We start from the raw sequence: 24,878 nt of genomic DNA, 5'->3' as shown, positions 1-24,878 counted from the left end.
ATATGAATGCGTGAACCTATGTCACAGGTTTTGTAGATAAACACACGCCAAAAAAAATTGAAGGGTACAAGAGATTGATTTAGAACATGTGAAAAATGCGTATTTTATGTTTGGCTTTTCACAAATATCCAAATGAATATTATATGTGTTGTGTTAGAAAGTTATGCTGTATTAATTTTCTTAAGTAATGTGTTAAATATAGTTTTAGGTTATAACAAAATGTTAAAATAGAAACTATGCTATGTAAGATACCTTTTTTCAAAGAAAGGACTCGCAGCGAGATAGCAGCCACAGGACACCTAAATCTTTCAGAGAAAAAGAATGTATTGCTCTTTTATCAGAAGAAACAAACTTCTTCCTGCCTCGCTCAGCCATGAAGACGCCGGTTAGGATTGAGAGGAAGAAGTTGACGATGACCAGACAGAATCCTGTGTTTGAATGGAATTCATGCATCATGTATGAGATGTATGAATATGCAACAGGCTGTTGTTTTTAAGGGTTAATCCTTTGTTGACGGGTGTCCTTTTTCGGGCGTATGCTGCCCAGAAAAAGGTAATCGGACGTCCATAACTCTTTGTTTCTATTGTCTCATATTGTCCTAATCCAAATTGTCCAAAATTTTTATTACTCTAATTATTTTGCTATTTTTATAACCACTTTATTACTATTAAACTTTTAAAGTTTTAAAAACAAGCGATTGGCGTTTTTCACAGAACATATCTTAAAAAAAAAAAAACCTTAAATTGTGGACGGCAAAAAAACCCCAATTCTCACGGACACCGGGAAAACACATTAAGGAAAAGTTTCCTAGCAGACGCGGCTCCGCACTAGCTCCGGCTCCGGCTCGGGCCGGCAGCAGCCCCGCGGGCGTGCGGCCGCAGGAGCCGGCGCTGCGCCCGCCCCGCCGCGGCCGCGCTCCCTCCCCGGGGCCGCCCCTGCCTCCGCCCCGCCGCCGGGCCCGCCTCTGCCCTGCCCTCGCCCGCTTCTCCCTTCCCTCCTCCCGGCCCCGCACCGCCTCTCCCGGCCCTGCGCCCCGCCGGCGGCGGCAGCGACGTGGTGCTGTGCTGTGCTGTGCGGTGGCGGAGGCGCAGCCATGTGGGTGGCGGCGCTGCTGGCGGCGCTGCTGGCGGCGGCGGGGGCGCAGTACGAGCGCTACAGCTTCCGCAGCTTCCCGCGGGACGAGCTGATGCCGCTGGAGTCGGCCTATCGCTACGGGCTGGACCAGTACAGCACCGAGAACTGGCCCGAGAGCGTCAGCTACCTGGAGGTCAGCATGCGGCTGTACCGCCTGCTGCGCGACAGCGAGGCGTTCTGCCACCGCAACTGCAGCGCGGCCGCGCCGCCGCCGCCCCCCGCGCCCCGCAGCGCGGCGCTGCAGGAGCTGCGCCTCCTGTCCGGGGTGCTGCGGCGGGCGCAGTGCCTGCGGCGCTGCAAGCAGGGGCTGCCCGCCTTCCGACAGGCGCAGCCCGGCCGCGAACTGCTCGAGGAGTTCCAGCGCCGCGAGCCCTACAAGTACCTGCAGTTCGCCTACTTCAAGGTGAGCCCCCGCCTCTCCTTGATCCCTCCTCCTTTCTCCTCCCATCGCTCTGCCCTGCCTCCGCTCCCCCCGCCTGTGTCGGAAGCTCTCTAAGTCTCGCCGGGTGCGGTGCCGCCCTCCAGGCGCCCCCAGCGCGCCTGTCGGTGTCGTGGTGTCCTGGTGTGTCCCAGGACAGCCTCGACGACCAGATACCTCGTGCACCCAATGCTAGGAAAAACTCCTGTCATGCCGACCTCTCACCTGGCCCTCGGAGCGGGTTACTCTGGGCCACAACCTCATCCCCCATCACCTCCTCCTCTGCACCAGTTCTCATCTGCCTCACCTCCATTTCTTCCTTGTCCCCCTAGGCTGCCAACCCTACGCTGTAATTCTCTCCTTGACAAACCTTTCAGTTGTTTTCTCCCACTCCCGTAGCCCACAGTGGGATTAGCCTGTGCCTTGTCTTTCCCCCTGCTTACCCACATACCATCCAGCTCGCTCTTCACCCGTTTTTTACAAGTTATCCAGCACATCCCCTAGAATCAGCCCTTCCAGTTCTTCCTAGATGTCTGGCCACTGGACGCTGCCTCTGTGTCCAGTAGCTGTTTCATTCCTTCCCTTCTCTTTCCATCTTTCCATCTGCCTTTCTTTCTAACCTTCTCTGGAACCTTTTTCAGACTCTTCATGTCACAGCTCTGCTATTGCAAACGATCTTCACTACTTCTTCTCCTTCAGCGTGTCCACCTTCTTCACTTGCTCGTTTCTGGTCCGGTTCTTTCAAGTGCAGCAGCCCCCAGCCTGTGACTTGCAGATAGCCTCATGCCTGGAAAACTCCAGTTTCATTACAGCTGCAAGAAGGAGCGAAGCAAAAATTGGCTGCAGAAGTGGGACACTGTAATGCTAGCCCTGGAATGGTATTTACCTTTTGCTCTTGGGTCAGCCAAGGCTGGGGACACACTTCTCTCTTAAGAGATTTCGTCCTGTTTTCCTAGCTTCTTATCATTCTTCTGTCAAGGATCTAATTGAATATTTCCTCCCTTCTCATCCTCACCTTCTGTTCTCGATATCAAGGTCCATCCCTCCTGCCAGCCTCTCAGATACTGCAGTTATTTGCATTTGAGATTCACAGGGCCTCTCTGTGGGGAGGAAACAAGCTGAGCTCTTTGGTTAGATTGTTTTCACTTTTAGGGATTCACTCCCAGCATATCCCAGTATACATTACATAGGGTTGTATGCTTGTGCATTATTTTGAGATTGCCTCTTGCAAACACACATCTTCTAAACTGCTGCTGTGCCCTGTTTTTAGGAGTGCTGTTTCCTCAGCAGTTTTTCCAAACACTCGCAGGGAAATGGGTTCTCATGAAACCAGAACAGCACCCACATGCGCAGCATCACACTGGTGTCTAATGCCTTCCCTAAGACCCTACAAAAGAACTTGGTACATTTCAGCCTCTGCCTTTTCTTTTAACTGAGAGAGCAGGAATTCCTCAAATTCTCCAAGCCATATATGGATACCGAAATGACATCACCACAACTGTTTCCTCTTCTTATCTTAATTTAACGATTAATTCCCCCCTCGTGGCACGTACCAAGTTTGTACTGTACAGATAACACCAAATATAATTTCTTCTTATCATTTTGAATGCAGTCAAGTAACTGCCAGGTAGGAGTGTGAGAGGGAAATTGGAGGAATCCCTCCCCCTCGCTTTTAACTCTTTTTTCAATCACATCTGCATTAAGTTGGAGTAGTAGTTTGGTGGTTTTGCCTTTAGTGTCTGTTGTTTATATTGTGTTTCATACTGGATTTGTAGTTCAGCTCTGAGCCCTTATCCTTCTCGGGGAGTTCTAAATGGGCCTTCTAGAGCTATAAACTGCTGCCTGCAAAGGGCTTTTTCCTGGCTGGTGGTTTCTATGAAAGGAATGTCCTTTCCTCCACCCCTCCGCCCCCTCAAGCAGTGTTTATAGTAGAGGAAGAAGCGGGAGGGAAATGCTTTATGTAATTTTTTAGAGTGACCGTGTGTGTATTCAGGTGGGCTCCACAGAGAAATCTGCCACGTTGTAAGATTCTGGGAGTAGCTGTTCCTGCGCTGCTGCTTGCTCCTCTGGAGGGAGCTTTCTCAGAGCCACTGAGTTCACTTAGGAGTGTGTTTCTACAAAACCTTTTTTTATTTTTTTTTTTCCCTAAGAGGTGAAAATTAAAACCAAGAGTGAATCATAGACCTAGGTAAAAATGAGGCTTGTCAGCCTACCAAAGAAGCAAGTTTACAGCTGCAGCGCAGAAGAAACCAGGCATTTGACGAAAGTGCTGCTGAGATTTCCCTTTGCATTTAGCATGGTCGGGGCGGACTGGAAACACGTAGTTTTGGGACAGCCAGGAAGGGCAGCTGGCAGAGCTCCGGTGCTGGGACACTCCTAGCAGCACAGCAGCAGTGCATGGGTGGAAGTTTTGCTCCTGTGCAGCCGTCTCTCAGGTTCCTTTCCAAAATGAAAGGGCACCTTTTATGGGTGTGAGCAGAAGGGTGTGTGTGCACACTGTCATTCTTGCTCGTGGCTTCAAACGTGTGCTGCCAGAAGCTGTTTCACATGTGAGTAGGGTACTGTAGGAGTTTATCAGATTCACTGAACACTGTGTGAATTCTGGTTTACTTTTTTGCTCTCGTCAGTAACATAAATAAAGTCTATCAGGAAATCGGAACAGAGATCTTACATTAGCATGGAAGTTCTGTGTCAGAGTAACAGAGAGGTGTAAAAGCAACTGCCCCATCTGGGTAGCAGTGGTCATCCAGCCAGGTCTCTTGACCATCATTTCAGTATCAGTACATCAATACACTGAACAGCCTGGAAAAGGGGTTTTAACAGTTCACAAATACCCCAGACTTTTGCTTTCTCTCTCACTCTTCCTAAATATGTGCATATATACTATATAATTTATGAAAATATGCATGTGTGTGTATATATATATATATATATATATATATATATATATATATAAAAATAAAATTTTCAGAAATCATAAATGGCATGCATACAGAAGTACATACGTGTTTGGAGCATGCAGTTGTAAATGAGAAATGCACACGTCACAAAGTATATCTAACAGGGATTAAAGTTAATTTAAAAATGGGCTCGGAAAGTTGCTTTAGGACACAGTTTTTGACCAAGTCTCTGCAGTATGATCTAACTTTGTAATGCCACCAGGAAGATATATTATTGTAATAATGTTCTCTGTGCTGCTAGGCAAATAAGTGGCATGAACACATACAAACGGTAATGACTCCCAGCTACTATCCATAGGTTAGCATCAGTACTTGCTGTGAGATTAATCCCTCCCAGGAGCCCTGGTATTTTGCCTTAGCTCTGTGAACAGGGGAGGGGCAAGGGATAAAACCTAATCTTTTTGATTTACAACAATCATCTATTCTATCTGCAAAAATGAGAGACTTCTAAGTTAAATTGTTCACACTCTGCTAGGAGCAAAACTGAGAGGAATTATATCAGTTTTACTGTACAATTGTATCTGCTGAGACTGTGCTCTCAGTAGAAGTAAGTTTGTGAGTAGAGAGAATGCAGGAAAAATCATTGAGAAAACTGGGAACCTTTGAACTGTTTTGTTTTGTTTTCTCCAGGTAATCTTTTTTTTTTAACACCTTCTTTTCCCTATCCCTGTTTAGGCTAATAATCTTCCAAAAGCTATTGCAGCAGCTCACACATTTCTTCTGAAGCATCCAGATGATGAAATGATGCAAAGAAATATGGCCTACTATAAGAGCATACCTGATGCTGAGGAGCATATTAAAGACTTGGAGATAAAGCCTTATGAGGTATGCTTGTTATTTGGGAGAGTCTGCTCTTTTGCAACTGTTCTATTACGCCTCTTATTGGGTGAGATTCAGGGATCTCATTTGCTTATTTGTTCTCAGTTCTTAGTCTCTTTTTGTCACCTCAGTGATCTTTGTTCTGCCTTTTTGGTGCATTCAGTAATTCTCACCTCTCCTGCGCTTCATTGTTCCATAAATGAGTCACAGCAAATCAGAGAGTGGCGCACCTGAAAGCTGCTACACTGCTGGAGCTAAGCAGGTGCTTAGTTATCCACATCCATGAGTGCTGTAGTGGCACAGCTGAAAATAGCTCAGACACTTGGCTTTGAGATTCCATTGAAAATCTCTGTCACAGCCTGCACTCCAGACTCACACCGTTGCTTCTCTCCAGCAGGCTTTTCTTCTGAGTGGAAATGGAATTACGTACTCTGCTCTCCAGGAAATACCTGCTAAAATCCATTAGTCTCCTGTGTTTGTTCTCACATCATCTGGAGAGCAGCTCATCCAGAAATGTGGGGACATCATTTGCTGTACTTGAGTTTACACAGCCCTTCTCACGGGTCAGTTACCGCTGGTTCACTGCTGCCAATTTTTCAGACTCTCTTTGTCAGGGCGGTGAGAGCGTACAACGGGGACAACTGGCGCACGTCCATCTCCGACATGGAACTGGCTCTGCCCGATTTCTTCAAAGCCTACGACGACTGCATAGCAGCCTGCGAAGGCTCCCGAGAGATCACGGATTTTAAAGACTTCTATCTTTCCATTGCAGGTGAGTGGGCACCTTGAAACAGGAAGGAAAGATGTCCCCAAAGTGCATTTCAGTCTATTCATAGGATTGGTTACCCAAGTCCTGTTCCTCAGTTTAGGCCAATAGGAGTTTATTAGATTCACTGAAAACTGTTTGAATTCTGGTTTACTCTTTTGCTCTCAGTAACATAAATAAAGTCTATCAGGAAACTGGAACAGAGATCTTACATTAGCATGGAAGTTCTGTGTCAGAGGTAGAACAGTAAATAGCAACTGCCCCGTCTGGGTAGCAGTGGTCATCCACCAGGTCTCTTGACCATCATTTCAGTATCACTTTGAGGCTCAGTGGTTAGTCAGCCTGCCTTTGCCATCAGCTTTGTGGTTTGTGTAGGTCTAGTGATCTGCAGCTCCCTTCTCATAAGTATGACAAGGTTCTGTTGGCTATTTTTAATCTTTCCTGCATTAGAGTTTTACTAGTAGGTAAAATCTGTATTTTGTGTGTATAGCCAAAAAAAAAAAAATCCATTGCTTTCAAAGGAAAAGGGACATCAACTTTTTTGATTGTTGTTAAAATGGCACATGCACATTTCCTATGCTCTTTGGCAGTGAAAGAAGCATGCAATTTCTCCAGTGCTCTGACATCTCAGTGTCGTTGGCAATATTTTTGTGGAGAACACCTGCATGTTTTCTCAATAAACTTAGGAATTCTCTTGCGCTTTTTATATTTTAAGTCACTCTAAGGAAAAACATTCCAGCTTTTTGTCCTGAAGCCATAATATGTCTTGGTGAGGGCAAGCTTTTGTGAAGTATGTTTATACATGAGCAGCTTCAGTTTCTCACGGTGTGCAGCTGGTATCCACCAGAGCAGCAGACATGGAATACCTTTTGCAGGCGATTTCTCAAGCCTTGACTTGCTCTTGGGCAAAACATGCAGAGGTCTAGGATAAAAAATACAGAGTGAAGCAGAAATTGCTGGAGGTGAAGCCAGAAACACAGACTTTCTTCCCCAGTGGATCAGAGCTCTGACATCAGGACAATTCCCAAGCCACTGTAAGCACTAGTGTCTATGCTTAGCTGTGATTGACACTTACTATCACCCTCCCTCTTCCTCCTTGGAGGGGAAGGACAATTCCCAGCAATACTGATGGGATGGAAAGGTAGGAATTACTGCCTGATGTCACCATGGCCAAGCTCATGCATTTCAAGTATTTCACTCTTGAGATAAGAACACTCAAATTTATTTGTACTGCCCGGGCTGAATCGTGCTCCTGTTCCAGGGAGAGATATTCTGCCTCCAGGGGTCTGCAGGAAACAGATGTAGCAGTAAGTGTCAACCAGAAGTATTTGGGTCTTGCACTAGGTCTGTATTTATCACTGAGCAGGAATAGGTATGTGTTTATCACTGAGCAGGGAGTTGTGTTAGGAAGCCAGCTGCCCTCATTGCGTGGGATCACTTCACTGAGGGACTCTGGCTTTAACTGCTGCCTGGAATTGAACACTACTGTGTCTGGAGATTCCACTGCTCTTGTAAAAGATGGATCTGGGAATTTCATTTGGCCAGTTATTTTTAGTTAGTTTCTGCAGTTATATTTAGTTCATCTCAGTGTTCTTCATGTTAGGAGTTGTCAGGGATGAAAAGTGTTCTTTTGTCTTGGTCAGAAATTTGCTGCACAAGCTTAGCTAACATGCTTTCACCTGCCAAATGTGGCTAACAGGGAAACTAAGACTTTAAAATATTTATTTTCTGTGCTGTTGATGAATGTGATATATTCGGAAAATGCTTGAAATTTTTTGCTGGAAGATTTTCTTGAAGATAAAATCACCTATAGTCCTATATTGCATTATATATATATATATATATATATATATATATATATATATATATATATAAATTATACAAAATATATAATATAATATAATATAATATAATATAATATAATATAATATAATATAATATAATATAATATAATATAATATAATATAATATAATATAATATAATATAATATAATATAATATAATATAATATAATATAATATAATATAATATAATGTAATATTATAGATAGATAGATAGATAGATAGATAGATAGATAGATAGATAGATAGAAAGCAATTTTTAGACTGGATAAGCTTGTTCCTGGCTGAAAATTCTTCTGTGGTGAGCAGCATATTCTCCTCTTTCTTCTCCCTTAACACATCCAAACTCTGGGCCCATAATGCAACCACCTCTGGAGGTTTAATTTGCAATCACCTGCTGTATCTATTTGTGTACTCAGCACCACGGGGATCTTATTTGTGCAATAATGCAATGAAATTGCCAAGGTTTGCAAAATTTGGAAAAGGAAAGAAAGCACTGTGGAGTTTACAGCCAGGACAATAATGCAGTGCTGCCTGTAGGTGTCAGTGAAACCCAAGTGCTCAGCTCTCTGGAATTCCAGCTCTGATGCCTTTAAAGTCAGCCACGCAGATTTTTACAGTACCAACGCGCTTGATTCATGCTTCAGATGGAGTTGTGGATTCTCAATACTTCCAAGCAGCAAGAGCCAGATGCACGGGACCCAGGAGAGCATTATAAGGCCAGATTTTAATGAGTGACTAATGGGAGTGATTATTGCAATTTGCTCTGTGCTATCCATATCCTCTGTTGCCGTTTTCTTCCTTCCAGACCATTATATTGAGGTCCTTGCATGCAAAGTGCAGTGTGAGAGCAATCTGACACCCATTATAGGAGGCTTTGTCGTTGAGAAATTTGTGGCCACCATGTACCATTACTTGCAGTTTGCATATTATAAATGTAAGTATTAGTTCTTTGTCCTTAAATAACACTGATGTTGGATGATGTGGGACAGATTTCATTCATAATCTTTTCCCTCTAATTTTATGCTTTAGAATGTAAGTAGTGCTCTCCAGAATCTGCATTTTAAACTGTTCTGGGACAGGAACCCAAGTTTCCTGGTGTCTTTTGCTCCCTGTTATCACTGTAGTTAACAGACATGGGACAGAATTTCTTCCACGGACAAATGTACAGAGTATTTGTTTGGGTTTTTTTTTTGCTTTTTCCTAGTGGATTCTTATCATCCTGTTAGAATGGGGCTAAATGGATTTTGAAGAAAGAGGGGACCACTTAAAAGAAATTGTAGTAACCATTGCTCAGTGGTCACACGTTTGATAGGTAAATTAATCAGTGAAAGTTGTGGTTTCTTGAGGAGCTGTAAAGAACACAAGTGGCCCTTACAGCTGCTCTGCAGGCTCCAATATCAAAGGGAAGAAACATCAGCCATGCAGCATCAAGCAATTAACGACGCTTGCTTGTGTTGTTTGACTACACACTTTACACCCTGACTCTTCCCTCTTTATCAGTCCCAGTACAGAGAAGTAGGGAGGGGTTTAATATATTTTTGTTGCTATTGTTTTTTGAATAAATGCCCCAGTGCGTTTCACCAAGCTGTGTGCTGATACTGGGATACCTGGGAGGAACATTTGGTGAGGGTTTTCATAGAAAACCATCAGAGGTTGATGATGAGTTGATTTTTGAATCATGGCCTTATGTGTTTCAGAGCAAAAATAGCATACAGTTTCTGGGGAGCAATTTTCTTTTCCTCTATGCAGCTGGTGAGGAGGTAGAGAATGGGCTACATTTCCATTCGAGTTTTCCAGAGCTTAGATAATAGCAGGAATTTGTTCATTTACCTTACCTGGATTTTTTTGGTGTGTGTTTATCAATTAGTGAATGACATGAAGAATGCAGCTTCTTGTGCTGCCAGTTACCTTCTGTTTGACGAGAAAGATGAAGTCATGAAACAGAACATGGTCTATTACCAGTACCACAAAGACAAATGGGGACTTAAAGAGGAGGATTTTCAGCCCAGATCGGTAGGTGGATTACCTAAAATGCCTTCTAGACACATTCAAATATTTCTCTGAAATTCAGTGGGAAAATGTGAGATATCTTCTGGTTCTGGAGTTTTATTAAAGCCATATAGAAGGTTGTACACAGAGGTGCAGTGTGTCATGTAAACAGTGAGGGCCATTGTAACTCTTCCCTTTCTGTTGAAATATGCTACGATAGCATATAATATATCATGAGAAGTAACCTCATGCTGGTGCTTCTCTGACATTTGGACATATTTATGTCTTTATGTGCCTCTACAAAAAAAAGCAGCTGGCCCCTGCAATCTCTGACGATGAAATCTCTGAGTGACATTCAGGCTTTTGTGAATCATTATTTGCCAACACACAGTTGCCCACTCGCTTGTTATTTCAGGTTCTGTGGGCATTGGAATGTGTCTGAATATGGTAACTCCAGCTAAACTGACTTTCCACTTACTCCATTTAGAAGACAGTTGGGTGGATGAGGATGGAAAGAGGCTCAGGACTGCATTTCATCTAATTATCTAAATTAAAATGCTTGCTGCAAAGAAGACACCAGTCCATCCAGCAATAGTTGTCATCTGGCTTTGGAAAGCTATTTTAAAAATGGGTTTCCATGCTGCTCTTAAATTTCCGTGTCCAAGGAAATTTTGCAGCCTGGACTGTGACATCAAATTGGATTTTCTAATGTTTCTTGTTACCAGTATTTGAGTCATGCAGCTAAATTGTGACATTCACCAACTGCTTAGGCATCAGTCTTATGGGCTGTACAACTAGTTAGTCATTAGCCATACATGTTCCCCAAATTAAACTTAGTGCCTTCTAGTCATGCCTCTTAGAGCACACACTTCACTGGCACAGTGGGAGCCCAGGCCTGCCCTGCAGGGCCAGCTGAGACAAAAGGCACAAAAATGCATTTGGTCCTTCCAGGCAGCAGCAGCAAGTCTGAGCTCACAGGGGAAGGGGACTGCTCCTTTGTCACTGCTTTTGGGAGCAGAATGGTGCTTTGTAACCATGTTGGAGACAATGTCTGGTGGTGGTGGGAGTGAGGGGTAGCAACAGTGTGAAACTGCAGACCGCAAACACTTTTGGCATACGAGTGCAGAGAGGGCAGAACAAGGGCCCTACACATGCACTCTGAATGTTTCATTGATAACTTCTGGAGCTGGGGACTGCAGATAATTTGATTTTAAAATACAAAATATTAAATGCACACAGCTGTATTTTCTTGTACTTTGATCTACGTAGCTATAAACAGAAGTTGCTTGCTGTCCTAATCACTTGCTCAAAAACCATAATGCCTCTGGTTTATTTTCTAGAAGTGGTAATGGGGTGACAGCAGCATTTGGCTCTGGCACTAATCTTTAGATGTTCTTGTGAAAGAAGAAGTCTCCTGTTTTCTTCCCCAAAAGGAGTTAAATGGAATAATCAAAGTAGATGGCAGCTGGCACTCACAAATGTGAGACTGAGCTACCCTGAGCTGTCCGGGGCAGTGGGAGGGACAGGTGAGTGACCTGGCAGAGTTTCCCTAGCCCAGGCTCAGGCTGGGCTGGTGAGTCATTATCATGCAAAACAGCTCAGTGTGTCTCTTTCCCAGAACTGCCTGCTGCCCTACGCCAGCGCAGGGAGACAGAGGCTTCCTGCTGTCCAAAGCCCACTGGAATGCAGGCACAGGCTGCTGCTCAGCCCTGGCAGTCTCATTCCTTATTCCCGGGCTCGCCAGTGCTTTGAAACATGAGGAGGAGGAGAGTGCTTTGTTCTTGCAGTGAGGAAGCCTGTGCTTAGGAAGATCCACCGAAGAGTTTGGAATATTCTCTTTGCTGGTTTGTCTTTCCTTTCTCAAGCACTGTGAGCCCTGCCTGGGATCTGCCTTTGCCAGGTCTGGGTGTGGCCTCTCTGGGATGGTTTCAGGAGGTGTGTGATGGCACTCACCTGTCTTGCTGCCCTAAAGTAACAGAAATTTGGGGTTTTTTTGATAGGAGGCAGTTCGATACCACAACATTACCACACTGCAGCTGGAAATGTACGAATTTGCCAAGGAACATCTGATGGATGATGATGAGGTGAGTTTTCCAGAAATGAAATCAGGGTCAAAAAAAGCAGCAATCATGTTTAAAGTGAAGATGATACATAGCTGTAATTCCAGGATTTCACTAATATGGAAAAATCTTCTTGTAACCACGACCAATTTGTAATGAATTTTCGTTTAGTAAGTGGAATATAAGAACAAACTCAAAGAACATCATGTACCCTTTAAAAAAACATGGACAGAATTAACACAAAGGTAAATATATAATGCACTGAGCCCACAGAAAAAAAAGGAAACCCAGTTTTTGAGTTGTAACACCAGGGGGCAGAGAAATGGTGCATATATATTTAAACCAAATGTTTTTCTGGGTTTGGTGTTTGGGGGGGGTGGGAGGGGTGTGGTTTTTTTTTCTCTAAAATGTTATTTAAATTAGATTTAAAGGTCCTTACAATTTTGTCCAGAAGTAACCGCCTAAATTGTAGTTTTTGTCCAAAGGAAGTCTTGTTATCTGTTATTTTTTTCTGCTCAGTGGCATTTTGGTCACCCAGTAATGCTTTTTAGATGGTTGGAATTCATAGTCAAATAACATGTAATGACTACTATTTACACTGGAAAATATGTAAGAGGGATTTTTTTATTTCGGTGCAAGAAAAGTAGTTTAATTCTTGAAAGGGCATTTCCTTCCGCAACTGAAATTAAAGTATAATTCATGGGAGGTTTTGGGTTGCCTTTTGCTTTGTTTTTGAGTCCTTTCATTTAGAGGTTTAGCAAAATCTTCAAATGATGAAATGTTGCTGGCATTGACAAAGTAAGAGCTGTGCTCAGTTGTGACATGGGGCAAGGGTATCTCTAATGAGCACTGCCGAGGTCTTTTCTAATTAGAAAGATGATTAGAAGATGGTTTATGTTAAAAAATGAAAACACCTTTGCAATTTTTGTTGTCCAACACATAGGGAGTGAGAATCTTTTACAGCAGAGAAGTAATGTCTGTGCTGCCTTCAGTATTCTTGTGATCTGAAAACAACTCTGTGTAAAATTCCATTGCAGGGTTACCAGACTTCAGGAAGACTTTCCATTGGGATAAAACCCCCTGAAAGACAGTTTAATAAGCTTGCTTTAAGGTTAGGCTTAGATGAGGACTAGTCTGTATGGATTTTCATCCAGGTGTGAAATACCTGAGCACTTTTTATATGCCCTTGTTGGTTTGTGCTTTGTCCATGATGTTTTCTTATGTTAAGCATCAACTTTATTGTATTTTTTTTCCTTCTTTCCTATCTGCTGCTTCAAAACCCAGGGATGAGTAGGGGGGTGAAGAATTAAGTAGGGGGGGTGAAGAAGTCCTTTTTGAGGGTTTCCCCCATATGTTGTTAGAAGAAGGAGTTACAGAACAATCTTCAGTCTCCAGCACTGTGTGCAGAATAAACAAATATTCAGTTGCTGGCTTTCATTCCTGTAGCCCCTTTCACCAGGGCAATTACAAATGACCTTGCAATCTGCAGGAGGGTGGTGCAGTGTAAACCTCAGTTAAACTTCTGGGCTGTCAAGGAAGTCACATTACACTGGATTATATGTTTGGATTTATCAAGCAAAATTACTGGGCCTGCTTATGCTGCAGATACCCCTGCTCACACTCTCTTTGTTCAGGAAAGTTACCATTCTTCTTCGCAGGGGAAAAGCTGAAGGGCTTCTCTGCCCTCCCTTGCTAGGGCCCAAAAACCTGTGGGGAAAGGAGGCTGTCCACGCCTCTGGCTTTTGGTAATGAACTCATAAATCCCTGGCTACCAGAGCTTGTCTTTGGCTGCAGGAGACTTCCAGGGGGTGCAGACAGAGCAGGAATAGCACAGAGGTAAAACCACTACCTTGCAGTTTCTGCTCTATGGGCAGGACCTGGTAGTAAAAGTGGAATTTTTTATTTTGTTTAATATTTCTCCTGGCACGGATAGAAAAGTTTGTTCCATAGGAATGTTGAAAACTGATGAAAACCCCAGATAAGGCATTACAGTAAAAACTTTATTAAAAATTGTTAAGGATGGAGACAAGCTCTCTTCTAAGTGCACTCTGTTTATTTAAACCATGTGCTCCTTGGGCCATAGGCCATACTTGCTGTGAGTTTCTGTGGTCCATGTTTGCTGTTTGTGGAGTTTCTCGTGGGCTGGTAAGATAGCCTGCAAGATAATCTGCAGGAAAAAAATAATTCTTTTTCCCTTGATGGAAGCAAAAGGATTGATGTGGCAAGAGGATCACTTCCTCTGTGAGTGTCATTATTTTCAAGTGGAGAATCTCATTTTATCCAGACTTCTCAATGCTCCTGTAGCCCAGATCATCCCTGTGTCTTTCTAAATCCCTTTAGCAAAGCAAGTGAAAACATTTGGCTTCTTCAGGAACACACAGCAGTAATTGCAGAGGCTGGAACAGGCAGTAATGATTTTTGCATATGTTACTACAAGAATTACTGTCCTGCTTGTGTTACTCTATTAATGTTTTTCCACAAGGAAATGAAAAACTCTTAATTCAAACATTTAACACAGCAGAGGTGACAGAATATTAGCGCCAGCTAGCTGCAAATTACTTTTAAGAAAAAGTAATTATTCTTAAATATCCTTGCGGTTTTCCACAGGGAAGTTGAAAGAACATTTCAGTGTTGTCATCTTGGTTAGCCATGGATAGACAAGCTTCTTGATTTCTGTTCAGATGTGTAATGCATCAAGGCTATCGTGGATACAGCTCCTGGTACTGCACAGATTTAAGTGGCAAACTGAGATGCTGTTAAGAGCCAGACACTCAGCTAGTAGATGTAACTCTAGCACCACACTAATTGTATGAGACATATTTTTGGCCCGTAAAATCAGTGTTCTTATGGAATTTTCTGGGGGGGGAGATAGCTACTTAGCTGTTCTAAATTAAGAACCACAAATATTTGGTGGGGATGAGCCTACAATGTGATTTTTCTTTCAGTACTTAATCAGTAGGTGAAAAGCTGTTGGCAGCTTTGACCCACTTTTTTTGGACATCTTTCTTTTTATTTGTGTATAGTGTGTGTTCCATTTGTGTAGTGGCTGAAATTAAAACGCTCTGTGTTTCATCACATCCATGTAATGCAAGGAAGGAGAAGAAGTACTGAATGAATGTGACTGGTGGAAAGAGGACATATGGAATAGCATCAAAACACAGTGGAGTACTGATAGCAAGTAGTAATCTGAATTCAGCCTATTTTTCTGTTTGGGAATTGCTGTCTACACACTTTGAGCTTTATTAACTCACTCCTTGCATATGTGCAAATGATTTACACGAGTGTGCTTGTAACAGTGAGTTTTAAGTGCTGTAAACCCTGCCCTGCCTGTGACCTCAGCCCAGCACAGCTCCAGCAGCACTGCTGCCCTGAGAAGAGCTGGTGGCAGCTGTTCCAGAGAGAGTTGTCAGCTAATGGGCAGTGTTATGGTCCCTGTTCAGCACACACTTTTTTAAGGAAAAAGAAGATGAGGTTGGTTTTCTTTTCTTCCCATCATCATTTTCTAGTGGAGATTCTTCCTGTATGGCTGGGTCTTTCTGCTTTCTCCTCTTGCTTCTGCCCTGCTGGATGTGTATCTTGGTCCAAGGGCTTCCTCCTCCCATTTAAGCCACTCTGCATGGGAAGCTGCCAGCGTGGTTGGGCTCAAATGGATGGCCCCAAGCTGCAGGTCCTGGCACCAGGAGGAACTTCTGCTGCTCAGATTCTCTTACACTGCTGCATGCAACATAAAGCAGGCAAGAGAGCATAAGGAGAGCTCAGGAACAGGGCCTCTGGAAGGCTCCTGCTTTCAGTGCAATTGGAGCAATGCTGAAGTCCCTCTGAAATTGGGTTGACTCATGTTTTATAGGCTTTATAAGTAAGTTAAAAGGAAAGCACATTTACTGGTTTACTGTAAAATACTACTGTAATAACTGGAGCGTACTGTAGTCTCCCATAATATATGGGAAAAAAACAGTTAAAGGTTCAGAATATATCATTGAAATGAAATGGAAAAATTTTTGAGAAAGTAGTTAATAGTCATGTAAAAAACAACTAAGCTCTCTTAATATTGAAGAAAAAAAAAAGCCCTATAAGCATGTGGCAGTTGGTCACACTGGGGACTAAGTTTCTGAAAAAGAAATAAGTTAAGGGTCAAATAATTTTTCTGCACAAAGAATTGAAGGATTTTCTTGAATTTTCCCCAGCTAGAATGTGAGGAATGTCCAGCCTGGACTGTACAGCTCATGGAAGTTCTGGCAGGGCTTTGAGGTGGTTACAGTTAACTCTCAGATTTTAACTGAAGGTTAGATCAAGAAACTTTCTCTTGGTTGAAGGCTGAATAAACCTTTCAGGCTGAGCCACTCATTGACACATGCCTTACTGTTACCCTGAAATAATGTTTTCCCTCTCCAAAACATTACTGGCCAGTGGGCTTTGTTGTGTGTGTATGTGCAGGCTCTGTCAGGTCCATGGAGCAAATGTCCTCCACAGTCATCCATATCAATCCTTTGTCTTCACTCTTGCAGGGGGATTATTTGTTCTTGAGCAAAATCTGCTGGTTTTCATAACCTAATCATTGTGACCACTCCTATTACTTACTAGGGCAGTTACAGGACAATAATTAATTACAGATCCTCACCTAGAGGCCACCCTTCTCACTACCACAACCTGATCACCTACACCCAGTACAAGAGGGAATCAAATCTGTTGCTCTCACTGTTGAATAAGTTTCCAATCATTGAGGTCTTTGAACTTTAGCAAAATTTGAATTTTTGTTCTGAAAGACAACTGAGGGACATTTTGGGAGATAAAACTTTTCTGTTTAGGTCATAGGTTATGAGGAAACAAAGACCCAGCCAATTCTTCCTGCTCTGTGTGTTGTCTCTTTAGGCTGTTTGTTGGACGAGTTAGAATAAAAGCTGTTCACTATTCATTCACTGGTAATCACACATAACAGCATGTCCAGAATAATAATTTTCTGTGGATCTTAATTAATTCTAGAACACTGTCTTTTATTATCTTCTCTGCTGCTTCCCTGAGGAATGGGATATCCCACTGCAGTACGTATGGAATCCCTATAGGAGAGGCCATCAGCTGGTCTGCATTGGAAAGTGTGGGTCATTACAAGAAAGCTAATTGTGTCCCATGACTACTCCTGTCCACACTGAGGAAGGGCAGAACAGACTCTGGGTGGAGGCAAGGACCCATGAATGATTATTGCTGGCATTTGCAGAAGGCAATCATTGCAAGCAGTGGCAAAGTGTCTGGTCTGTCAGTGGGCAGTGCCACTGCTGCTTGCTGCTGCTTTTAAATGATGCTGTTAAAAGAAAAGTTGGTGCTGGACCATCAGCCTCAAGTGTGCCATAGCAGAGCCAGGTACTCATAGCTCTTCCTCTTTGCTGTTTGATTTTAATAGTTGGCTGGGAGTCTCCAAAGTACAGATGTTTCTCTGAAAAAGCTGTGTTTTCTGAGTGTGAATGTGACATTTAATGTTGCACAAGGAAGGGCCTGGCCCAATGTGTATCATGGTCTTCAACACTCAGTACACTGAGGTACTAAGTGAGGAGTTTTGCTGTCTTCTCCTTTTTAGGTCTTTTTTTTTTTCAGGTGCTCTAGCTTCTCATAAGATGGTGCCCCAGTCTCACTGGCCTGGGTTAGCTTATTCAGAATTGACCAAGAATTCTGTTTTAAAATTATTTTTTTATTATAATCCACCTACTCACATACTTTCTATAAAACATTCTTGAATTAATTACTGTGGCACACAACTTGTTCTTTCTGTCTATGCCTCTGTTCCATTGTTAATCTACGCCAAGAGTGCTCATTTTGCATATCTAACAGATAATTAGAGGTTCCAGTTGGACAGACCAGCTTCTCTGATTCCTCCTGCCACTCACACCAGTCTGGGAACATTCCCCTTTTTCTGCTTGATATCACATCTCTCATATTTCAGGCTATACCTGTTCCATCTTTTCCCACACATCCTTGGTCTGTCAGTCCCACTTTCCGCTGACCACCCCTGGACTGGGAGAGGGAAGAGGCTGGAAGCCCAGGGAGGGAGGTTGTGGGGTGCCACCGAGCTGCTCAACCTGTACCTGGCCAACCTGGAGGACACAACTATGGAAGGAGGGCTGGGCAGGGAGGAAATGCTTCCCTGCAGCTGGCCAAGCAGCCCAGCAGTGTGTATTTACTTCCCACTTGTGGGCTGCCTGCCTATCACCCCTGGTCTGGTCTGGCAGCAAACCCTTCTCTTCCCAAGCTTATCCAGACTTCACCTCCTGATGTCCTGCCTGGCAGCCAGAGGTCTGCATTGCCCTTGGGGCTGATTGATGTCAGCACCACTGACATCCATCAGCACTGGGCTGGAGCAGGAGCAGGAGCATCTGCTGGTGCTCCTGCCTTGGAGCTGCTGCCCTCGTGCCCTCGGGTGGCTGGCAGGGGAAGGAATGGTGGGTTTGCAGCCGATTTACCATGGAAAATGGGATGTTCTTCCTGTAAAGGTAGGGAGGAGCCAAAGAGCACAGCAGGTGACAGGAGGGACTCTGTCTCACTGCGGGAGTAAATTGGATCAAAGAGTCATTTCCGACTCCAGGTCTGCAGGCATAGATCAGCATGATGGTTTTTAACCACAGTATCCATAATACCATTACTGGATTAAAAACAGATATCAGCAGACAGAAGGCTTCTTTCCCTGGAATGAGCATCTGTGGAATAGTACTGAGCCCAGCCGTGCTAGGTGCCTGGTGCAGTGTGATGGGACAAGGACAGTGCTGGCCTGGTCACAGCTGCCAGTGTGACAATGTGATCTCCTGCCTCCTCTGAGGCTGAGTTGCCACCTCTTCTTTGGGCTGCCAACCTCTCCAGTGACAACTTGCAAATGTTTCGTGTTTTGATTGTGAAGGCACAGGCAAAAATATTTTAACTGGGGTTTTGTTTGTCTTTGATCTGGAGTTTTTGCCTTTTCCAAAATAAACAACATCCAGGCAATTACTCAGTTGTATTGCAGCATATTTTATGTATATTGTTTCAGCAACTGTTTTTATATTTTTGCCATATTTCAACCTCTCTTATTCCTCAGTACATCTAATTAGACCACAGTAGCTTCTGCAATGTTTTCCTTTAGAGCTCAGTTTCAGACACTAGAGATTTCAGATTTCAGGTTTGTTTGGGTTTTTTTCCCCTATTATTGTTGCATTTAAATATCTTTTTTCATTTCTTTCATGTTTCTGGATTTGAAAACATACCAGGAATCAAAAACTTGAATTTTGTCTGTATGTTGCGTGTCTTCTGAAAAAGAAATTCTGTCTTAGTGATGAGTGTGACTGTAATATGTTGGATACTTAAATCTTTTAAACAAATTCAAAACACAACAAATTGCCATCCTTCAGGACTTGCTAAAATCACTTCACAGTTTCAAAACCTCAGTGGTCTTCTGAGATGGATCTGTGAAGCAGGGAACAAGAACAGCACTTATTTCAGCCAGCTTTCCTCCTGCTTTATTTTTGTTTGCTTAGTTTCATTATTTCTCTCCTGACTAGTCATACTTCCTAAAAGTGTGATGTTAGTACTTTTTAATCACAATATCCATAATACCATTATTGTATTCAAAATAGAATTTCTCTATTTCCTCCTATTGTTTTCATTGACAGAGTTTTAATGCCCTTTTCTCACCAGAATAGAAAACAGTAAAATTTTCAGTCTCAGAATGTGTCTAGAAGATGCTGTCTTTCAAAGGAATGACTATTTAGACAAAAATGTGCTAAAAATGTAATTGGGATTGTAAACCTCAATGGAGCAGACTCAGAAGCCCAATACAGTTCACAGACTTGGAATGGGTGGTGAAGTAAAGGGAAAATGAGCATCCAAACAAGGAGGACTTGCTTTTAACATGACTGGTAGAAGTTCTCATTATTTTAAATATTAGAGTGAGAATGAGGTGATCAGGTTTTCCAGCAGAAAATGACAATTTATTTTGGAAAAAAACTAAATGGCATCATAAGACTTTTAGACCATAGGTTTCTGTTAAGAAAGGACAGAAAGGTTTATCAGAACGTTGTAGCTACTAGAGTAAAAGGTTGGAAATGTAGCATTGAGCATCTGCATCTATCTACTTTAAGTTGTATCAAAAAGTGAAGATAGGCCCAGGTATTCCCACAGGGTCTCCCCTCTCAGGCAGTGTTTCTGAACTGTGCATGGAAGGCAAACCAGAAAATACTTGTGTTTCTGAGGGTGCCAGCAGATGGGCTGCTATAGGTAGTTTTGAGTAGCTCAAGGTGCTGCTGTGGAAACCCAGAACACTGGGGATATTTCTTTGTCTGCTCTGGGGTGTCCTGACCCCCAGGGGAGCACTGACTTTGACCCTCATTCATGGAGAAAATTTCCTAGGCTTCAAGATAGACTGGAATCCACAAAAGTGTGAAATAGATTATAGAGAGTAGTGTAGGGGTATCACTTGGTGAGAAATTTAGGTTTTGGGATTTTTAGTATGTTGTGGATGGAAGCAAGATGGAGGGCACAGAGTGTTGTCCTGGGCTTCTTAGTCATACTTCTTCTTCCCTCTTCTCCATGGATTTGGGTGGCACTCTGTAATTGGGCAGAAAAGTCCGAACTGCGGCTCTGTGGGATCACTTATTGGGTTAAAAGGGGAAATAATCCAGGTGTCAGTTCTTAATTGGATAGTTTAATCTTAAAAAACTTTGTAACTAGAGATTGTTAGCCATTTTGTGCCTTCTAATGAAAAGCTGCCAAACTCACAGCAGTGAGTTTTAGTGATAAGAAATAATAAACACCTGAGTCCAGCACGAATTACTGTCTCAAGTACCTTCAATCCAGACCCAGATACTGCTGCACAGTTGCTGTTGACCACCTGCTTTCCACCTCTGAAGGTGTTACCTTGTGCTGAAAGTCATCACAGAAGGTTCTAGCTCAGTTGCTGTAGTTTGGTGGACAAGACTGTTGTCATCATATTGCAAAGCTCTCATTCCTTCTCGGTGATTTCTCATGGGCAGCTCCCACAGCACTGACTCCTTCCTTCACAGCCAACAACTCCCAACTCTCAGCACAGCCACCAAACTCCATTTTACTTCTCAACCAGCTCACCCACTCTTTTGTAGCACTCTTCTTCTTAGTGGACACAGCTGTGGCCTATTAAGGTCAGACCTGTTCCTAATCTTTGGGGATTAGCACAGCTGTAGCTCCTCAGGTGTGAGACTGCCTTCTGCACCATCTTTATTTTCTTACATTCTATCCCCCCTCACAAAACAGAAAGTTCCAGCCAGCGGAGCTGTATCATCCCAGGGTACTCAGGCTGGACTGCAGGAAGATACTTTACAAAGGTATAGGACATAGAACTGTATTAGGAGTAGTTTAAATAAAGTTGGATTGCCACATTGTGTTGGTGCCCTGTGTTAGCAGAGTGGAGCTTGTGAATTTTGTGGTTTGAATCTAAATCCAGTGTATTTTTTTGGAGTATGGAAAACATTCTAGTATCTCTGGTTCTTCACATTTTTGCTGCATTGAAGCATGGCTTGTGAAGATCCGTGGTTGAAAATGGAGCAGGTGTGTGTTGAAGGGTGTGACAGGGAACGTAAAAGGTTAGAGCAGCCATACAAAGTCAAAGTTATAGCTCTGCAAAACTCTTTGGCTCTGAATTTTGAAGCTTTCCAGAATTTTAAAATGTTTTATGGTATTCTAACAACTTCCTAATTTAACAGGTGCTTTAAACATTTATCCCTCTCTAAGTCTGAAGATTTCATTGTCTGTTTAAGTACCTGTAAAAGTACAGGAGGATTTACTGTGAAGTGTGTAACATTTTCTCCTTTTAGGGTCTGTGTCACTGCAAGTCTTGTGCTACACTGGTATGGGCCATTTACCTGGTTTGTTGTACTAGTGTCTGCATGGAGGGTGTTTAAAATATTTGCACACCTATTATTACAGTTTATTTTTTAATTAAAATAGCAGAAATTTCCCACCAGTTTTGTTGGGAAGTTTTGTAAGTTTTGTTGGTTAATTTCTTTCTGTTAAATTTAATCATTTCTAGGGTGAAGTTGTGGAATTCCTTGATGAGCTGTTAGAAGTGGAGGAAAAGAAGGACTCCTGATGAGTGAAACCACCAGGAAGTGTTTTACAGCAGTGAAGACTCACCATTGCTCCTTGCTATTATTTTTGATCACCTGTAGTTCCAGTTAGATATACCTCAAAGGTGCTTCTTTGAGCTGCACCTTTTGTCCCAAGATCCACTCCTGAAAGGTCACTGCCGTGCTGCACTGACTCTTCTGTGAGCATGGCTTTTCACCCTGCAGAACTGGTGCACATGAGTTTCCCCCTTGAGCTTTCTTTCCCTTACACAAACACAACAAAACAGACTATTTCTGTTCTCTGGCATAACACTAAGGTTCCTCATTTCAGTGCTGTTCTACCAAGTTGTAGCAGTACAGCTAAATTCTCAAGAACTTCGGTCAGATTATGAACTATGGAAGACATAAAAGTTCCTCTTTCTGAGCTATGAATTGTATTATTTATATATGTCTTTTTATGTGATGGTGAATAAAGTGATAATGAATCCCAGTGCACCTGAAAGATATTAAGGTGCATTTGAATAGCTGAAATAAGGTGTTTAACAAAGCACAACTAATGGTCTTGTAAACATTGCTTAAAGAATTCTGAAAGCAGCATTGATCTTTCTTGAAAGCTAAATTAAATTCCATTATGTGAAACTGAGAATAAAAGTATTTTTTTCTTCCTACCAGTTTTTATTCTTTCTGTTGAAACAGCCTGTGGTCCCTGTTGAGGTGGTGCCAGTCTTGTATGAAATACTGATGATTGATGAATTTAGTATTGTCTTCTGTAAAAAGATAGTTTGTGTGTTTTTTTTCAGCCTGGTGGGACTATCCACATAGTTTTCATCCAAAGGTAAGTACGGGTGGAAACTGAGGCGATTTTCAGTAGAATAATGAAAAATATTTACATGTGAATTCCTGTCCTTTTTGTTAACTGTACAGCAGAGTCCAATACAGAAGTATTGGTACAGACCAAAAAAGGTGTGATAGAGAAGGGTGATGAATTAGTGCCTAAGTCTAGTGAAGAGCAAAAATCCCCTTGAAGGGGATCAGAGAAGGATACAGGATTTCATCCTGTGCTTTCCATTTCTGTTTTCAAGGATCAAGCCCTGCAAGTGGTTTCATCCTGTTTGCATCAAGGGGAGATGAGCATTCAGTGCATATGAGCATCCATTTGAGCATTCACCTCCTGTGATGGGACTGGAAGTGAATTACAAACCCTTAATCTGCTTTGAGTTTTTAAAAAGGCAAAACATGGTCTATATTAGCTTGCCAAGTATAGGCAGTAGTAATCTACACTATTGAGTGTCTGTAGGGAATAAGAAGGAGAATCCATAGGATGAGGTTTCAGTATCCTTCAGCATGTGACAGCAATGAAACATTTGAATTTGAGTGTGAAAGATGGTTGGAAGATCAGACTGACTTTTTTAGCTGCTTTAATATAAATCACAACTAATCCACTGAAGTTGTTGGGCAGACTGTTTTAATCTCAAAATGAAAATCCATCCAGAGCCTTTTAGCTTTAGGAGATTTGCCCACCTCAGCTTGTGGTAAGGAGACCAGAATCTGGCTTGCTGTGTGCCTTGAACTGGCAGAGGGTTGGATGTATCACATTTCCTCATGGTTTTGTTCTACACAATGTGAGCACTCCGCCCATTGTAATTTTATCTGAGAATTGAAATTTGCTTTTAAAAGTTCTTTACAAGCAGTTGATTGTAAACCATCACTTCATCCCATGAAATACATGTCATATCCTACTGGGTAGTTTCTCCAATTTATTCTTCGTTTTCTCTTGTTGGAGGTGTGTGTATGCTCAAAGGAGAGGTTATTACTCTGGAGTCCCTTTTTGTCCTTCTGCCTTCCAGCCTGATGGACAACTCCAGATTTTGTCCTCAGGAGCTCAGGCAGTGATGAGGGGAGACCTCATTTTGGTCTACAACTTCCTTGTGAGAGGAAGAGGAGGGACAGGCGCTGATCTCTCTGGTGACAGGACCCGAGGGAATGGCCTTAAGATGTGTCAGGGAAGATTAAAGTTGGATATTAGAAAAAGAATCTTCCCCCCAGCGGGTGTTTGGGCACTGGAACAGCTCCCCAGGGAAGTGGTCACTGCACCAAGCCTGGCAGAGCTCAAGAAGCGTTTGGGCAATATTCTCAGGCACATGGAGTGACTCTTGGGGTGTCCTGTGCAGGGCCAGGAGTTGGACTCCATGATCCTTGAGTCCCTTGCAGCTTATAATATTGATCCTGTGATTCTGTGACAGCCAATATCTTCATCTTTGATACTCTAGCATTCAAATCCAGAAATCCCACCAATAAAGGGTGTGGAGCTGGTTGGAGATGGATGTATCCATCTACATTTGGTTTACAGCATTTTTAGTTCACTTTTTTGCTATCACCACTTACCAAACTGACTTCTGAGCTCTGGCTGTTGCCTGGCTGTTTGTTTCTGTGGTGTCCCAGCTCCTGAGTGCTGTGCCTGTGGATGCTGCAGTGCAAAACCTCAAAGGCTCCAAGAAGGATGGTTGTAATTCAGGTTCCTGAGCCCAAGGTGTCCCATAGCTGTCCATCCTGTGTGGAAATTACACGTGCATAAAGCTCCTAATCAGGTATTGCCTGTTGGTGGGCTGCAGTAGGTACAAGATGAGAGAAAATAAATTCCAGGACCTCTATGTTTTGCACCCAGAATTATTTCTCTCCAGTTAAAGAACTCCATTTCCCCTTTGAGCACTAATTGTCTGAGATTCCTATTATGTTTTTTAAAGAGCAAAGGACATGGTAAAATACTGCCATTTTTTCACTCCACCAGTAAAAACTAGGCACCAGAGTTACCTGTTTTGTGATTCATTTTACT

The 24,878-nt window shown here is 42.8% G+C and overlaps 1 protein-coding gene across 1 annotated transcript; it reads left to right on the top strand.

Annotated features, from left to right (window-relative positions):
* Window positions 1–1,000: 1,000 nt before the first annotated feature.
* CRTAP (cartilage associated protein) lies at window positions 1,001–22,707 on the top strand. Its single transcript, XM_084211432.1, has 7 exons — window positions 1,001–1,537; window positions 5,188–5,337; window positions 5,932–6,103; window positions 8,747–8,875; window positions 9,809–9,954; window positions 11,931–12,014; window positions 22,009–22,707. The coding sequence occupies exons 1-7, from the start codon at window positions 1,094–1,096 to the stop codon at window positions 22,066–22,068; spliced, it is 1,185 nt and encodes a 394-aa protein (XP_084067558.1). The 5' UTR covers window positions 1,001–1,093; the 3' UTR covers window positions 22,069–22,707.
* The last annotated feature ends 2,171 nt before the right edge of the window (window positions 22,708–24,878 follow it).

This window comes from Fringilla coelebs (assembly GCF_963513975.1).
Source record: "Fringilla coelebs genome assembly, chromosome: 1".
NCBI classification, from domain to species: domain Eukaryota; kingdom Metazoa; phylum Chordata; class Aves; order Passeriformes; family Fringillidae; genus Fringilla; species Fringilla coelebs.
The sequence above is the reverse complement of the archived record's forward strand: the minus strand, read 5'-3'. Positions and strand labels throughout refer to the sequence as shown.

What these genes read in the sequence shown, in the direction of transcription:
- CRTAP (XM_084211432.1), top strand. Translation starts at nt 1,094, where the DNA reads ATGTGGGTGGCGGCGCTGCTGGCGGCGCTGCTGGCGGCGGCGGGGGCG. An exon ending in GCAGTTTGCATATTATAAAT is followed by an intron (nt 8,876 to 9,808) that starts GTAAGTATTAGT and finishes TTTATCAATTAG; the next exon opens with TGAATGACATGAAGAATGCA. An exon ending in ATCTGATGGATGATGATGAG is followed by an intron (nt 12,015 to 22,008) that starts GTGAGTTTTCCA and finishes AATCATTTCTAG; the next exon opens with GGTGAAGTTGTGGAATTCCT.